The sequence below is a fragment of the Apostichopus japonicus genome, chromosome 1 (assembly GCF_037975245.1).
Source record: "Apostichopus japonicus isolate 1M-3 chromosome 1, ASM3797524v1, whole genome shotgun sequence".
Lineage (NCBI taxonomy): Eukaryota > Metazoa > Echinodermata > Holothuroidea > Aspidochirotida > Stichopodidae > Apostichopus > Apostichopus japonicus.
In genome coordinates, this window is record NC_092561.1 from 15,264,592 (window position 1) to 15,283,889 (window position 19,298).

The following is a 19,298-nucleotide window of genomic DNA, read 5'->3' on the forward strand; positions in this document are numbered from 1 at the left end:
CCATTTTCACCGGCAAACCAAATTTCATTACGGATGCGGTCCGTCTAGCTATTCATTTCGAAAAAAAGTAAAAAGTACTTTCGGTCATATATAATAACAAATTGTGACACGGTTAGACAGGCGCCTTCCGAGAGATTTGCCAAGGGAGGGGCGAAGCTTGTAGGCAAACTATCTAAGCGTAGCGCCACCATAAGTTGGCGCGAAGCGCGAAAGAAAAATTTGGCCGAAAATGCCTCCCAGATCGTTGGAAATGGCACTTCCCAGGCCTTGTAAGTTGCATCTAAGCATTTTCTATTTTTAAATTACTAGCGATATCATAAAATTTTTTTAAAAAATATGCTAAAAAAAAACTATGCCACGAAATATTGGGGGGGATATTAGATACTATATCCCCCCCACCTAAAATATTGGGGGGGACATGTCCCCCCGTCCCCCCCATGATCGCCGCCCATGCTTCATATACTTCCAAGCCATATCATGCTTCACAGTAGCTTACTGTACTGTACACACAGGTCAGTATGATCACCCCAAATTTAAAACATTCCCCCATAAAAATTGTTTACAGTCTTCAAAAGTATGTAGTTTCCCGGGATGATTTCATCGTCCGACTTATTCCCAGCAATTTCAGAGTATAAAAATAGACAATTGTACACAGCATCTTCGAGAGTTGACTTCAAATGATAAAATTAATTAATTATATTTGATATTAAAATCTCACATCAATGTAGCTTGACTAGATTAGTCTTATAATGTCAAATAACGGGTAATATACAGTACTTATAGTTTTGGGATTTGCTACCTGCACATGTATGTGACTCAAACTTGGATAAAATAGTCTGGTTGCTGAAACAATCAGAATCAAAGAAAATTAATTAATTACTTGCCCACAAGTTTGTTAGCATATTTGGGAGTAATACTGACGACATTTAGAATGGGGACAAAATTTAAAGACTGTTGTTTCTCATTTCTAAAAGACATGGCATTTCAGTACATGTATGCTTGTAAATTTCCTTGTGACATATTTAAACATCATTTGATCATCATTTTTTTCACTTCATATTAAAAAGTCTAATGACATTTTCAGGATTCAAAAATGATTTCTTGACAAGCTTTCACATACTGTATTCATGGTTAATTCATGGTTAATCACTAAATACATGTGCTGTACAACAATGTCATAACAATATTTTATATGACTTTGTTGCACTTATTCAATGAAATTTACATCACTGCAAAACACATTCTGTTGTTTGACACTGTCAATGTTGCACTTGGCTTTTAGTGTTGTTTTTACTGTTTGAATTGTGGGAATCCCTGAATGCTGTTATATTTACTAAATGGCCCGGCCCAGTTAAAATTGACACAAAATGTCTAGATGCTACATAGGTCATGACTGCCTTGCTATGATTAGGTCAGTTTATGAGAGAGCAATAAAAAAAAAATTAATATCATGGCAAACAAGGATATTATCAAATTACTCAAAAACGTTTAAAAAAAAAAAATCTTCTATGGCAAATTAAGCACTTTTAATAAGTTTTGTGTCACTATATGCACGCTTCCCATAAACCATAAATCAGAATACAGTAGGAAGAAACATTGAGATGAATGAAAGGAGGCCCAGGTACAACGAACGGTGATAAATTGAACTAGCGTTATATGGCCTAAATGCAGTACATATGCAGAGGGGAACAGCTACCAATTGGAATATAATTATGACCTTATCGTTCTTTCTGTTATTTTGACAGTTTTCAAGCTCCTTACTCCCCATTCACATCCCTGCTTAGTTTTCTTTTTCCCCCACCCCCACACCAATCAACTACCCTTGCCCCCTCACCCCCACCTCATATACATATTTTAAATTACTGACCAATACAGTCCATCTATAATGTTACAAACACAGCAGTGCTAACCTACTTATGTCTATGGTAATTTCATTGTTACCACAGTTTGTGTTCAATGAGCCTCCATTTTCAAACTCTTCCATCCCATTTTCATCTCTCCCTTGCTTCCTTACCTCCCCCTCCTGTCATCCCCACCTATTACATGAGGGCCATTGTTTTAATTTAACTGACCAAATGACCATACAGTGTTATGAACACAGCAGTGGTAACCTTACTATGTTCATTCATATTGCAGTTTGTATTCCATGAGCTTCTATTTTCAAACTCTTCCATCCCATTTTCATTCCTGCCTACATTTCTCTTTCTCCCTCCCCCCTCCCTCCCCTCTCTCCCATCTCACATTACATGGACTCATTGCATAAGTACTGACCAGCTGGCATGTGTCTAATATGCACTCAGCAGTAAAAACTTACCTTTTCTTCTCCTGTCCATTCTTATTACAGTTTTCATCCACGTTCTTGTCCATCCTGGATTTCGAGCCTATGGTCAGGTCAGCCTCCACGCAGCTGTGGAATGGTTCCAGCAGTGAAAAGCTAGAATCCGGCGACGTGACTCCCTCTGAGGAGATATCCGCCTCACGGGAACAGTTCAACAACTTGGCGAGCGGTGACCCTGGCGGTGTAGACGAATTGGCAGTCTTGAAAGACAGCTGGCTCGAGAGAGAAGTATCCGAATCTAAGGAATGCGGAGAACCTGGCCTCGATAAACGAGGAATTTTTAGAAGGGGGGAAGAGGGGGGAGATGGTGGTGATGAGAGTTTGATAGCCTCACTCTGAGAGGCAGCACCTCCTCTCTCGATGGGTAAGTTCACTCGAGGGAGACTCTTCCTTCTAATCCTCTCCGATTTAACGGATGGCGGAGATGGAATCGTCTGTATTGCAATTTCTCGATGACCTTTGACAGCTGCAGTATCCCTGTTTGCGAGTTCCTGATCGTAAACTTGATGACGTTCTACTTCCGTCCCGACACTGGCTCTACTTTGTCTACTCTCGTTGTTGTTTCCGTCCAATGAGGACCGAGCGGAGGTGAAAGGTTCCAAACAGGCTCCAGAGTGGTCCCAACTCAGGGAGACCTCCCGAGAGATATCGCACTCCGGTAAAACCGAGCAACTCTGAGAGAGAATGTCGGCAGTTCTGAATTCCCCGGTATCTGAATTCACAGAGGACAGACTTGAGAGTTCCCTCGCTGTCAGGAAAGTCGAGTCCTCACTTTTGGCCCTCCTGAAGTGACGTTCACAATTAGGGGTAAGAGGAGATGACCCACTGAGCACCCTGTTACCAGCACCTCTAGATGTGAAAGGCTCCTCCCTCTGAGTCACAGAAGAATCCAATCCTAATCCAGCTGCAAGCTCTGGTTGACGTTGTCGCTTGTGTGAGACGGATTCTAAAGCTAAGGCATCTGTAGTTTGGAAAAGCAAACAGAAATAGGAATTCAGGTCAATGAAAAAACAACTTTCTCTTTCTTAAGATGTTAATAAAAGGTGACAGTGTGTCATCCCTTAAAACAATAGCTACTGTACAAGGCAGCAGGTTATGAAACAGAGGTCAGTTAAAGTATTTGCTTTCTGCATAAATACTGTAGTAACTGTACTGCAGGCTAGCAGGAACATTGATATAGGTATATGTAACAGATACAACATAACAATAAACCAAGAAAATTTGTTAGATCCTGGTTAAACCTATAATATTTTTATAATTGGAATGGAATGAGCCTGATATACAATAAATAAATCTGAAATGAAATAATGTTTTTCGGAAAAAAATAGATTTTCAAACTAAAAATTCATTAATTTAGGAACAAATTACAATGCACTGTGCAGACATGCATTTACAGTAGGTAATCAACACTAATTATATTTAAGATGTACTTTAAGATAAACACCCTATATGACATGTGACAACAAATTCCATTCCAGTTTATGTAATTTTACCATCATGTTAGACAAACATGAACCTGAAGGCACTTTAGGTTGTCTTTTTTACCTTCACCTCTCTCCAATGAATGCGTGGAGACAGGTAAAATGCAGGTGAGGATACTACTGTACATACAGTTCACAGGTAGCTACTCAAACAGACTATAAACAAGAAAAATAAATCAACTTTTTTTTTCATTTAGATAGCTTTTCAAATGAAAAGTAGATGTACAGTGTACATCTACTTTTCACAAAAGCTTTTTGTGTGTACATTGTACACACAAAAAAAACAATCTAAATAACCTTGTAATTCTTAATATACCCTGTCTCTGGAAAAGAGTTCACAGGTAGCTACTGAGACAGAATATAAGAAAAACAAATCAATTTTTCTTTTCATTTAGACAGCCTTTCAAAGAAAAGTAGATTTATGCACACAAAAAAAAAAAACAATCTTAACAACCTTGTAATTCTTAATATACCATGTACTGTACATTGAAAGTTAGTAAGACTGTAATACACTACTAAAACATTTTCAAATTATATTTCTCTATTTATATACTTTATAATGCTAGATATTTATCATGTGAGTCAACCTTCCACTCCCCCAACCCCACTTCCCAACCACCCCCTCCCAACCCCAACCACCCCCCCTCCCAACCCCCACCACCTCCCTCCCAAAACAAAAGTGCTAACAGTACAGATAAAAGATAATGTTGTTAGCTGAAAAACTACTAAACTTTAGTGGGAATCCTTGGCACTAATTTGAAAGAAAGTTTCCTACTTTCATTCTTGTGTGGTATATACACACTCACTACACACGTACAGAACCTCTGTGTTTAAATTACAATATGCCGCATTACTCACCTAATTTAGCCTGCCATTGTTTCCCTTACTGTATTCCAGGAACTTAAACAACTTTATGACAATTGGAATAAGGGAAAACTCAGTACTGAAGTGACGGAATAATTGTTAACATATTCCTTACAGACATTACATATATGTATGTACAATAAAATGCACTTAACAAAATAACAGCTTGGATATATATGTACACAGTACAGCAACGGACAAGCTCACTTTGAAGTTAGTACTGCACATGTGTTGTACAGGTAACTATAGGTGATAAAATGAAACTAAATAGCAAACCCAAGGTTTAATAGTGCATATCATAATCATGAAGGAAACTGATTGTTATTTATGGACAGGGATTTGAACTGGTGAGCATACTGGAATAATAACAGCAAGTATATGTTGGCAGAGAGACTTTAGCTTACATAGCACACCATTCAGCAAGTAGCCATTTGACAGGCTTCCCCCTGCCCCCCAAAATAAATCAATGCATGAAAATAAATCTTAGTTTAAAATAAATAATTAATTCCTAGGTAGTGGTGATCCCACAATTTTTTTTTGTAATAAGCAGAATCTCTCTTGAAATCCCTTTCCCTTCGGATTTCAGGGTTGTACCAAAATGAAAGTGGGATAGTGTACAGTACTCCCCTGGTTAAATTTAAAATATATATATACCAATTTCTGTGGTTTATCGTTTTTCGAAACAATTGCACTGGAGATAACCAATAAAGGTTGACTACAGTACCTCCAATAATATAGGTTATTACAGGACTTGAAAGTTGACGACACTTATCAATGCCATTCTTGCCAAACATCACTTTGCTCTCTTTTCTTTCAAAATTTTGTAATTTCCCACTGTTTATGTACTTATACAATTTTCATACTTGAATAAGAAAACCTCTTCCCCCTCCACCCTCCACCCCCACCCTCCACACCCATCCCCCACCCCTCACCTATGCGATAACTTATTGTCCCTTCTTACTGTACAATTTTACAGGATGCATATATGCACTGCAGCATTCTGTATTTTCTATAGCATACACATATATGACTTTGCTGGTGTAGAACAGAACTTCAACAATAGAACTGTCTTTTATTTTTCAAAAGCTTACACAAAGGGCAAGACTAAATTGTGAGTGGCCAGCAAGAACAGATACCACCAGCACCAACACATTTACTCTACCATACAGTAGTACAATCAAGCTTTCACAAATAAAAGACTTTATCAAACAAAAAGGGTATGAAATTACATTAAGTATGCACTTAGTTATTTGCTGGAAAAACAAAATTTCATGCATAGTTAGCTTTTCAAGGTATAGATATTTTTAACAATGAATTGTTGTTAGATTTTTCAGAATGCTTTTGAATTATCCATTACTGGTTGGCCATGAGATTGAGATTTGTATAAGGTCAGGTGTTAACAACCGCACCTCTATGGCACAACTGCACCACCATCCGTTAGGCACAGTAGAGGTACAGTATATGTACACACTCCTATTTACCTTTTGCAGCGTACTTTATTTCCAAGAAGAAAGCAGCCCGACAAAAAGTCTCTTTCATTTATAGTTCTGTGCACTCAGCAAGTTGAATCAAGGTCTACTTCAATGTACCAGATAAATATACACAGCGAGATCGAAGACAACTTAACATTTCGTCGACTCAGCGAATGAATTGAAATGTGTGCACCATTCTGAATACAATATATTGTAAACATACAGAAGCTAGATCTAACAGTTACAAAGAACATCATCTTAAATGCATGTATGTATGTTTGGATCAAATTGGATGTATCTACATAGAACACCATCTGGCTACAAAGGACACATAAGCAGATTTGAGAAAGACTATAAATGTATGAGAGAAAATAGTCCTGATCAAAGCCTAAAAGAATGCATCCCAATCAACTTTTACCTTTCCACCTTCACAGAAGTGTGCATCCACCCACATGAAGAGTTATTAAACCATTGCAAGATACAGTAGTCCTAAATGGACCTACTGAAGCCACCTTTTCTTGGCATTTTTTCATGCATCACGATCATCATTCTTTTTCATGCTTGGATGTTAAAGAGGATGAAATAAACTACACATAGTCTAAAAAGCAAGAGGATTGAAGGTGATTGAAGGTGTTTTAGACATGCCATGATTGGTCAAATAGGAATATTCCACCAGGGAGAGTTGGCAGATGGGTTGGGAGAACTATGCTTAGAAGCTTTTACCTCTTCTACTGTAGCTAAATAGCTAACCGGGCCTGGAGGGAATTGTGCGACACCTTAAAAAGTACTGGTACTTCACCAAGGGATGATCAGAAAGCAATAGCCACTTTGATTCAATAAATGAGAGCATGCTCTATCAAAAAAAGTATCAATATTTGCCCCCTGGGTAAATTTTAGAATGCTGCAGACTTTAATATCCTCAGGGTTGCAATAAATCCATCAAATGTTGATTCAGTCATTAATGAGAATGAAATTAATAGTCACTGTGATGAAGATGCCTCAAGTATCATTGTGAATCATTGAGAATCCATGTACAGTAGAAGAAGTGTGATTCCTTTGATTTTGTGAGATCTTTCCAAGGGATCTTCTTAGCATAGCCGATTAAGGAGTAGGGGTAGAAGCAGAGTGTGAAGGGGACAGGGAAGGAGTGTGTAAAGGGGAGTAGAAAGAGGGCAAGGAATACTGATGACATAGAATTACTAAAAGGATTTTTGACATATAATCAATTCCTTGAACTTACCAAAAAGATGGGACGCAGCATGTACTTGATCCCTTGCATGACAAATATGGCCGACCTGAGAATGAAATAATAAGCAAAATGGAGAAGAGCTTGTGAAAAATCTTCAAGAGGGCAGACATGGGTACATGAAGCTTAATCCTCTATAATAAAAATAACAATAATCAGGTAGTTATTTTACGACGCACTAAGCAACTACGAATGTGGGAGAAGTCCGCAAGGGCTTATGGATCGCAACTTTCACGTTGGGTGGCTTTCAATTCAAGACTTTGGCAGGGGGGGGGGGAGGGGAATAGGGTGATAAGGAAAAGACAGCAAACTGGCATTATAGCAATTAACCATTACTACAGTAACATGTTCTGATAACAAATTGTTACAGATTCTGTAGGAAATAGTCATTAAGAAAACGTTAGTTTGTTGAAAAGAACATCACAACAAACAAATCAGACCTCAAGAAAATAAAAGCTGTACTTTTCGATCCAATGTTACATACTAATTTTTAATACACTGTGGCAATAGTAAATGTAGCAGTTTGGGAACCACTAAACAATTCAATTAACCAACACAGTAGGTTTCTACATCATCTGTGTCTCAACTTTGTTCCTCAGAGAAAACATCCGTAGATAACCCCCTGCCCCACCCATCTCCACTACCCTCCCCCACCCCCTTGTTTCTGCTCCTTCAGTTTATTCACTACCAATCACATCAAAGCTCTTACAAGTTTCTGCAAAAACAAAAGTTTGGTTCGTACATGAAACAAGATACATCATATCATGCACACTACTTTGTCCCAGCAGCTGAAATAATCATAAAATGATGGATGGATGTAGAGTTGCAAAAGTCCTGAAAATATTTACCTCTAGAGGTGTAATTTAAAACTGTAGCATATAAGAGCAGGTAGTCTATTTTGTATTACAATATAATCAGTATTCCATATTTGTATGGCAATGTTTCTGTAATTTCAAATATTGAAAATTACAGTATGTTCTAAGATGGTGGGTACAGATACAGTAAGTAATGAAGCTGATATACAGTATGCATGTGTGCTTAATTGAAATTTGTTTGTATAGTAATCATTCTGTTTAGTACAGTAATGTCTGCCATTTTTTACCCATTTGCATATGCAATAATTTGCATATATAGTCTTTTGCATACAGGTATAGTATTTTGCATACAGTATCTACAGTGTTTTGCATAAATGCTGTATTTTGCATACATAAAGTATTTTGCATATAGACAGTAGTTTGCATATATACAGTATTTTGCATATATATACAGTATTTTGCATATATGCAGTATTTTGCATATATACAGTATTTTGCTACAGTATTTTGCATATATGCAGTATTTTGCATACACAGTATTTTACATATATACAATATTTTGCATATTTGCAGTATTTTGCATAGATACAGTATTTTGCATCTATACAGTATTTTGCATATATACAGTATTTTGCATATACAGCATTTTGCATATAAACAGTATTTTGCATATATATAGCAGTATGTACAGTAATTTATTTAATTACATGTTACCTGTAAAACAAGAGGTAATTACGTCAACCCTTTTATACTTGTCAAATTATAATTATATAACTAGGAATTAACATAAGTTTGCAATGACGTATAGTAGAAGAGACTTAACAGGAACAGGACCGAACAAGAAGAACTACTGTACAGTACAGTCTTTTGTGCAGTTGCGAACATGTTCTGCACCGCATGGACTACAACCCAAGGTCAGATTGAGCCATCGGGGGCCTGAAGTGAATACATAAAGGGGCCCTAAATTAATAAACATACACATGAATTACTTCAGTTTCAGGTACCTTTGTATTTATGCGCCGTGTATGTATCACATAGACACCACACTCCCATTAATTGCTATGTTAAATATTAACCCCAATTGAAGGTGATAATTGGCTAAAATCGTTAACCTTAAACACCCAGTCGTTCATAAAAGTTGAAGACAGTATAGTACTGAACTTTCAAAGCAGAACGAGTCACTGAATCAGATATTGATATGCTAGCAAATATTTAGCGCCGGGCCCTTGAAAATGCGGGGCCAGTAGCATATGCTACTTTTGCTAGTACTACGAAAATCCAGCACTGCTGAAACCCACACTGTATGACAAAAATTACAGTAAATTTACCATCAATTGTGGGCAACCTATGGTAATACTGCCTCCAAATATGCTTAGCTAACCAACACTGGTGAACTTCAGTACGAGGATATAACACTCTTTTATAACAACCATCTTCAGAACATATTGCACTAGTGATATCACCTCACAGAAATTAGGCTTATTTGCTCACCACTTGGCCCCTTCCACACCATCACTCATGTACAGTAGAGTGGCATGCAAGAAAAGTATAAATTAACATTTGTGCACATATTTTTGTTTATGTATTAATTCACTCATTTTTGCAGACAGGGTTAAAGGCAAGAGAGCTGAGCAAGTAGAGGGGTCCACAGCAGACCATCATATACTGTATACAAAAGTTTAACAAGTAACAGGACTTCCTGACATAAATGTTGTGCCCCTTTCTTATATTGTTGGTGCCCAGCCATCGTAAAATTAATTATTGGTGCCCTTATTAATTAATTTGTTGGTGCCCAATCCTTCTTAATTAATTTGTAGGTGCCCAGCCCTTGTTAAATTGTTTGTGCCCAGCCCTTCCTAATTAAATTGTTGGTGTCCAGCCCTTCTTAAATTATTGGTGCTCAACCCTTCTTAATTAAATTGTTGGTGCCCAGCCCCTCTTAAATTGTTGGTGCCCAGCCCTTCTTAATTAAATTATTGGTGCTCGGCCCTTCATTATTAAATTGTTGGTGTCCAGCCCTTGTTAAATTGTTTAGTGCCCAGCCCTTCTTAATTCAATTGTTGGTGCCCAGCCTTCTTAAATTGATGGTACCCAACCCTTCTTAATTAAATTGTGGTGCCCAGCCTTCTTAAATTGTTTGGTGCCTCGAACTCATAATACCTGCCTACAGGTCTGGTCTACAGTACTTTACAGTCTATTAATTTCAGCCATATATGACAATCAGTTCTACCTGTAATGTCAATTCCAGTTCTTACGGTCTAAAATATGATCTTCCCTGCCAGCCTCTCTTTCCCTCTTCATTTAACCAGTCCTCCAAACTTTTAAGTCACATCTAATTTCATTTCCCACCTGACTCAGTTCCCAATGGTAAGTCTTGAGTCCTTACCTAGACTTCCTATGCCAATAATCATTGAGTCTTAAAAATACCTTCATCACACCTGGGCCTTGGTGTTACATTGATAGTCTTAATAATCTCTCTAAGATAACTCCCCCCTCCCTCCCCCCCCCCCCCCCACAAAAAAAACCCATTTTGGGAGCCTTTTTAAGTTCTTTATTATCTTCACTCTGTTTTATGTATTTGTTTTATCCTTATTTATAAAATGGTAACAAAATAATAGAAGTAATTACTGTGCTAGTTCTAAAAAGGCCTAACTTTCACTTACCAGATCATTGGATTTCTGAGTAGTACTGGAAACTAAAAGTTGATGAATTCATTTCTTTTCATCCCTACAGGCATCAGATTTATCCCAGTTGACTGTGTAGTATGAAGTTGATTTAATCAATAACACAGGGATCGTCCAACAACTGTGCTGCAGCTTTCTAGCCGTAATACACACTACTTTACCACCCACACATATTCCATGGTTACAAACTAAACAAACCTGAGAACTGCAGGCCACCCCGCAGTACTAGAAACATCCCTTCCTTTCGCCTTAGAGACTCCTACTATTGCACATGTATGGTATATTCTGAGAAATCCAGGACTATAGGAAAGGTACCCAAAGGATAATAAACAAATGGCAGCTTCCAACTCAGAAGTCAGGTACCATATACATATACACTGAACGGTACAGTACTACTCAATGTAACATTGACTGACACAATGTCCTACCTACCTGCTGAAGTCACAATTCCTTCCAATTACCTCCTGTACCACATACAATCCATGCAGAACAAGTTCACTATATAAATGAGACCACATCAACTCTGAAGAACTCTCCAAGGCTAACTCCACAACTCTTAAGAGAGCAACTCATGGAATATTATCATTACAGCTGGTTATGACACAAAGTTAGGGTACTGCAATAGTTGCCACTTAATAATCCCAGCAGCATTGTGTAGTAACGACCGACCGACAGTACTCTGCATATACAGCCACGGTACTCTTAGCTGAAGCCTATTGTATGTACTGGTGTCCCTCTTATAGTGGTTGTGTGGTACTAGACAGGGTGCATTGTTATAGCCCTTCAAATCGACTGTGGTGACCCTATTGGGGTCCCATGGAGTTGCTAGATAGGTGTCATGGCTCATTGAACTTGTTTAGAAATGAAAGGTATCTTATGCTAAGTGTGTGCTAGTACTTGTAATTGTATATATATATGACTGGTTTCCTTTCAGTTGAATTCACAGATATTTCATTGAGTAACACAGTCAGTTCTGTGGCCTTCCCATAATGATATTATATAGCCCGAGGCTTAAGGATCCAGAAAACACTCTTGTAAATGGTTTGTTAGTAAAGAATAAACAAAACCATATCATTCCTATAGTTAGAGTTTACTTGACACCAAAGCTTCACAGGCAAGAAGTTTGCTAACGTGTTCAATAAGTTTCTTTCTCACGGTTTCATACTTTCCCAGTGTTTCGAGGTCAATATTGAGGAGTGTAAGTATACATAATTACAGAACTGCTAACTCAAATGAGTTTAACTGGGAGCATCCCAATTTCTAAGTTCATCTCAAACTCAATTGATTTTAGATGTTAATCTCAAGATTGTACTTCTAATTAAGTTTTTTCTAAAATTGCATTTAAAATGGGCCGGCCAGCAAATGTTTTTACCTAACTAAATAGGAACGTGAAGAAAAATTGATTATGCTTTTTCAGGGAAATAGTTGCATCAAATGATTTTACCATGTTCTGCCAATGTTAGGCCTACGCAGTAATTACCTTTACCTAGTCCATATTATTGCAGAAGTGACATGTGAAACCGCCCTCCCCGCAAACACCTCCCCCCCCCCAAAAAAAAAGTTTCTAGGCTACTTTTTATTATCGCCTTCTTGTCTTAAGTGGAATTTGGCCAATTCTCCCCATTTTCTCCTAATTTTTTTGACAGACAGGTCATTAGATCTGCAATTGAATGAGTCTGTGTTAAGGAGAAATGCTTTGCTTGAGAATAACAGGCAGTAAATATTTCATGTTCCTCTAAGTATTGCGCTATCATAACTGGATCCCGGAATCTCACACAGCTAGATGTAAAACTTCTTGTACATCCCAACCCCTCCTTCCTGTCTGTCCCATCCTGCCCCACCCCCTGCCCTCCACCCCCCACCCCACCTAGCACTTGTAAGAATTAACATCTAGTATTTTCTACCATAGCAATATATGCAGGATGCAGAATTGTCAGTCAACATTACTTTGCTATTCAACAAACTATAAAATGAAATTGGTTTGATTTTATCTCTACATGCATGTAAAGTCTTACTTGAATTTCTATCTCCGGCCTTTAAGAACTGAAATTATGCCACAACTCCAAGCATACCAGTATAAATTACAGTTACATTAACTAACATAACCAGAACTTACTTAAAGGCAATTTGAGAGAGCTAAATGTGTACCTCAGATGTTTTTTCCAATCTAGTATCGATTATAGAGTTCACATGTACTCTACTGGCAGGATATGAGCAATACATAATAAGAACAAAATATTTTGCTTGTCCAGTGTTTATATGAACATTAAGACTTTACCTATATATGCTAATATAACAGATATTAATTTTACAGCTATAGATCCTAATGTATTGATGTGAACTTAATATCAAACTTACCTATAGTCTAGAAATGAATTATATCTCCATGGGATCGACAAGATTTATACAATTTAAATATTCAGCAACACTGGTCCAGTGCTGCACATATATTCTCATCTCTCTATCTCTCTATATAAATAACATACAGTTTAATGCCACATGTGCTACACAGCCATCTAACAATAGCTCTTCTGTCTGTAACAACAGCTTTCTCCTCACCATCTGGACATTTTAGATGTTTCGTTATTGCTAAGTGGCTGTTAATCTATTTGTTTGCAAACACTCTAACTTTTATCCTCCTTCAGCCTGAATGAAAGCAGATGAATGAGGCATGGAGTAAAGCTGGAGAGAGATAAGGGTCGTTAAAGACCAGCAAAAGAAGAATAAACAAACATCCAGGACAAACAACTTTAAAGAGTCGTTAAGATAATTTGGTAGAATAAAACCCATTACTCAGTTTCCCTAATTGAATTTGATTCGGGATTAAATCAATTATTTTCTTTCTTTGTTTTTCCAAATTTTCCCTTCAATGGTTTCAGTCTTCTGTTTGATAACTTCTCACATAAATGAAGGGTCAGAACTAAAAATATGAGTAATGTGACACTGCTGTATACATTGAAAAGCTGCATAGCGCCAGTACCAGAGAGTAAAATATGTCAAAATTAGGGCTGAAATAAGTAAACAACTGCTTTCTGTTGTTGTTTATTTTTTGGGAGAGGGTGGGTGGGTGGGGGGGGTGTTTGCAAGATGCTTTGTACTGGTAAAATTTTGCCTGTACATCTTGGCCTTATTTAGACATATTTGATTTAGTGTCCATCGTGAGTTTTTTAAATGGATCAATCAGGTGGGGTCGAGGAGGAAGGGCGGAGGGAGGGCGCTACCATCTGAGACAGGAATTTTAAGACACAATGCCATGGACTGAGCCACATATGACAAGAAAGGATGATTCCTCTGGTGCACTTTGGGTTAACAGCAGGGGTGGGCAACCTACGGCCCGTGGGCCACATGCGGCCCGCCAGTGATTTTTTTTGTGGCTTGTGAGATGTCGCAAGAAGAAGAAAAGAAAATCAATCTATTTTACATCATCACATGAAACGAGCTAGCTGCTTAGAATTAATCGACACTAATGATGCTGTCAGGTAGGCCTATTATCCCCATTAATTATCAACTGTACTGTATTGACACTATGTTTTTGTGAATACAGTTTAAGTACACACACCTATTGCTTGAAAGTCCTCGGAATCAAAGGTTTGAAATCAACAGCAAGTCGTTGGTTAGGTGCGGCCCAGTTAATTTTTTACCCCTTATATCTGACCCATTCATTCAAAAAGGTGGCCCACCCCTGGTTTACAGTCTTGGGGAACACAAAGCATCATTAAATTGAAAAGTGAAATGTCTGGAATGTTTCTGAGAGCTCACATATTCTACATTTAATGGAGAGAAAAGTTTGCCCAAAAAGTGAAAAAGAAAACCAACATCTGCGATGTTGCAAGCTGGAAATTGAATCAGACCCGAGTCCACACTTCGAACGGTTCAAAGCGTATTTCTTTAGTTTGGTTGCTTTGCACTGTAACCTTCCAAGTTATTCTCTAAATAAGATTGTAAGACATTTCTGGACATTTCTGCTGAATTTATGAAATTAATAAGTCATCAAGTAATTCATTAATGCATGCTAGCATCAGCAATCATCACCCAGAAATGTGTTAAATCTACCTGTGAATATGAAATGTTCCTTTTCTTTGGGGGGGGGGGGCCTTTTTTCTGTCATTGGCATGTAGAATCTGTTTATATTCTATACATACAGTTAGCATACATTAGTAGCGATCTCACTGCAAGAAAGCTGAACGTAAAACAGCGAATGCTGCTTCACATGAAATTGCGAAACGAAGACAATCAAAACAATTAAACTATCAAACAAGGCAATAAAGAAAGATAGGATGTAATTATTGGGGGGAATTATTTGAATGTGGACTAAAATCAATAAACTTTGAATCTTCACAGGAATAAAGAAGGGTTGAGAATTACAAAAACATATAAACATAGAGCTTGAGAAATGAAACATTAAATCCAGCTGTCAGCTAAACATTCATTATTAAAATATATGAAATATGACGGTTTCCATTTTTATTTGGGTGAGTGTATTTGTGTAATAAACTGTGAAATGTCATTTCATGGACTATAGTTGTCATTCACGAACAGCTAGTATTGTATCTCTTTAAATTTGAAATGAATGTATTCGAGAAAATGAATTCAATATTGTGACGGGATGTTATTTTATGTTGGTAATGTGTAATCAAGTGACTTCAGTCTCACATTCAAACAGTGATTTTAATTGTGTAGCGGTCCTCATTGCTTGGGTGATGAAATAACGAAAACCAAGAGTATGATGTGTTGTACATGTATGACATCACAAACTATTGCACAATGCACTCATCTGAATAAAATTAATCCATTCCAAAGTTATACATCTCAGCAACGGAAGAAGCTCTCAAGATGGAGAGTTTAACCACTTTTGTTCCTTTTTCTTTGCTCTGTGGTACAAATGTTTGAAATGTTATCCTTTTGTTATCTCTTTGAAGTTAATGCATTTGCGGCTATGCCACCAAGTTATGTGGCAACCACAAATAACAGATATATTTCGTTGTATTTTTTTAAATGTCTGCCATTAAATTACAATGATATACAATTGTTAATACATAGTTACATAGCAATGAGGCAGCGGGAACAGAGTTAAGATGTGTATTGTGCTGAGAGAAAATTGTATGATTCTGGCCCACTTACATAGGTAACACAAGGTCAGCAATGGGAAATTTCTGCTAATTTGTATCAAGGACACAATTACATAATTACACACTTAAAGTACCCCTGTTTTATCCAATTCTATTTTCATGATTATTTCTACATCCAATGCAACTGCTCAAAGACCAAACACAAATTTGGTGAAACCACGTGGTGGAATATGAGGAAAGCTTGTGTGTACAGAGTACTTAAGAAAAATCAAAGATGATAAAAATATATATATAAAAAAACAAGGGCTTGGAATGAACCATGTGCAGTACAATTGTAATCTGCTAAATTGTATCAAGACTTCTCGCAATGTGATTCTAACCAACTTTTTTTGCAAAGAACACATAAACCTGTAGATCTTGGGATATTACAAACCTTTGGTCTATCTGTTAAAATATCTTGATTAGCTGCAGCATTCAAAGCCATCTGTTGCCATCTCACCTCCCTCCTCCTTGATTCTTTTAGTTCCATCTGACAATCGGCAAGCTGTTGAAATCGAGAGACGGTTGTGAGATACTCAGAGGGAAGGAGGGGGTGGTGTGAGGGTGAAGCCAGGAAATACAGGAGGGAACCCCTCCTTCCCCTTTTGCAGTGATTAATAACTGCTCATTTTTGGTTAAGAAAGTGTATCCGGCCATATCCCATTCTGTGATTTATTAAGTCTTTCTGTATTTTTAATAGAGAGTGACCTCTTGTTGAAAAATTGTTAAAATTTTTTTTTTTTTTTAAAAGATATGAAAAAGTATCCTACCAATGCAAATTTAGAGAACATAGTGTAATTAAAAGAGAACAGAGTACTGTTAGCTAAAAACATTCAAATACTGGAATTTGTGGAGTGGAATGATCCGAAGATCTACTTTGTTGGAAAATTTTGAGGTAACTTAACAAGTGGTTTTTCCCCTAAAAGCTACAAAGTTAAGTTTGTTAAAGTTTTGATAAAGTTGATGTCCAAACACAGGAAAGCTGTTTAAATGACCAAAGTGCCATGGAAGAAAAATTCCATGAAGAGTCACCATGAATTTGTGGTTCTGTGTTTTCCCTGTAAACATAGGACATTCCTTTGCCATATTCGGTTTTGATATTTTTGAAAATAATTTGTAAGTTACTTGTAATATAGAAGATTGGCAATTTCCTAACGACATTCTTAACAGATCCTGAGAGAGAAAGAGTTACTTCATTAATCAATAATCGTTACCCTTTGTTCCATTAACGTGAGACGCGATTTCTCTTGTTCGATGGAGAGCTCTAGGATTTCGTTTTCTGCTTTGACAAGCTCCAGCTGTTGTTGATCGTACGTGAGCTGTTGGAGCTTAGTCTTGGCTTCTTCAAACTGACGAATCAAACTGGCCTTCTCGTCTGCAAGCGAAAGTTAGAAATATCTCTCAATAATACTTACAGCTAATTTTAAGGGCGATGTATGAGAAAGTTTTAAAAAGAATTTTCTGGTGGCAGAAGTGGATTGCTTTCTAAGCAAACTTGCCAAATTTTGGTTTTTGCAGTTTTTAAGTCAAAACTAAATCCTCATTGCATTTTGCATCATGGAGATATAAAGTTTTCAGATTTGATGAAAGTGTTTTGGCAACAGCAGAATGAATGTTGTCATCGGGGCAATTCCAGCTAAATTTGTTTCCCTAAAAGAAAACTCACCAAAGGCAATTATAACAGCCTAACTAAAGCTTCTGAAGAGCTTCGCCCCGATGACATCACAGACCACCTACTGTGATCCAACTTCCTGCAGTAGTTAAAAGTCTAAGCAAGTTAAAATAGTTAGTTATTTTTAATTGACCATATCTTGAGTTAAAGGCATTAAAGACTCGCCCCAAAACCGTGGGCGGCCATCTGAAAAAATTAACTTTCCGTTGCTTGCAAGTGATGTTTTGTTTGTGTCGCTATAAAATGCAGACAGTACAGTAATGAAATGTGATACATGGTCAATCGCTGTATTGTTTGTACACTGTGCTGTGGGTATTGACCGCAGCTGTATGTACTGACTGTACACTAGCAAGCTGTGTGTGTGTATTTTCTGGGATCAATGGTGGTGTCTAACACTTCTGTTACACCTCATTCGAAACTAGGTCAGATTACCGGCATTATATAGACGTTTCTTTGTGCGCGAGTCTTCACACCCTTTAAGGACAGGGTCACCTTACAACGTGCATAGTATCTCTCGTCAATATAACTTTCACAATGTCCGCCAATGGAACATCCATGTAAACATAACCTTACACCTTGACAGGATTTGAACCATGAGTGACTAACTCTGGGTTACAAGCCTATACACTACCAAACTCAGCTATCCAGCCCTTAGTTGCTGGTGATCTCTATATAGCCATTTCTTTATTATAGGGTGCCAGTCAGAAGCCACAGTGCCTTGCATACCGAGTAACCAAGAGTCAAGCCTGTTTCATTCTATTGAACCCAGAAAGCAGCAAGGAAGAAATTCCTAGAGAAATTTGGCTTTTAATGTATAATTAAATAAGTAAATGAACACCAAGAAATTATAAGCCATGGACAAGAGCAAAGAAATTTCTTTGCTTTCCCCCTCTCCCTATCCCTCCCCCCAGCCCACCCCCCTAATATGTTATTCCCAGATTTATTCTACAGAACTCAAGATTCTGGACAATTGTGCAGTTTAATCTAATCTACAATTCATAAATATTCTAATTGTTATAGCTGTGGTTAAGAAAAAAACAATTAAAATGCAAGAGATAAAGATAAATATTTCCTTGGGATTAATATTTTTGAATGAATGAATAACATACCTGTGACTTCTGCTAGTAACTTTGCCAGCTTCTGGGCCCTATGGTTGCAAATTTAAGATTCATATGTTAGAGAACACTGTCACAACTTTACTGATCTTGGAACTGACAACCCAACTGTAAGCTGCTGGTAGCATCGAATCGTAAACTTCCTTGTTAACATACATGGCTATGCCATATAACTCTACATTCTCAAATTTAGTAATTCAAGAACATTTTATGGTCATAAAGTTTACAATTGAAGCAACCTTTGAAACAGTTTATGACAATGCAGGGATATCTATGCATATATTGTCGTACATATTTATGAAAATGAAAAGATCGTGGCAGCTGAAAGGATATTTCCGTGTTGAATCAGAGATGACTTTATGCCTTCATACATATATTCTCAAATTAAGTGAATTTTCATTTGAACCAGATACAAATGTCATGAAAGTTTCTATATATATATACACTAATATGGCCACAATTATGTTTAAATAATAAATTTTAAACCAATTTTGACAGTGTTT

The 19,298-nt window shown here is 37.3% G+C and overlaps 1 protein-coding gene across 11 annotated transcripts in view; it reads right to left on the reverse strand.

The window, feature by feature from the left end:
• The window catches only part of LOC139968840 (uncharacterized), a 105,010-nt gene that overhangs the window by 42,010 nt on the left and 43,702 nt on the right, over window positions 1-19,298 (reverse strand). For all 11 annotated transcript variants that reach the window (XM_071973363.1, XM_071973423.1, XM_071973385.1 and 8 more), the window contains 5 exons: window positions 18,790-18,827; window positions 17,223-17,383; window positions 16,403-16,513; window positions 7,396-7,450; window positions 2,315-3,299 (listed from right to left, as the gene is read on the reverse strand). In XM_071973363.1, the coding sequence (XP_071829464.1) occupies window positions 2,315-3,299; window positions 7,396-7,450; window positions 16,403-16,513; window positions 17,223-17,383; window positions 18,790-18,827 (1,350 nt within the window). The remainder of the gene's footprint in view (window positions 1-2,314; window positions 3,300-7,395; window positions 7,451-16,402; window positions 16,514-17,222; window positions 17,384-18,789; window positions 18,828-19,298) is intronic.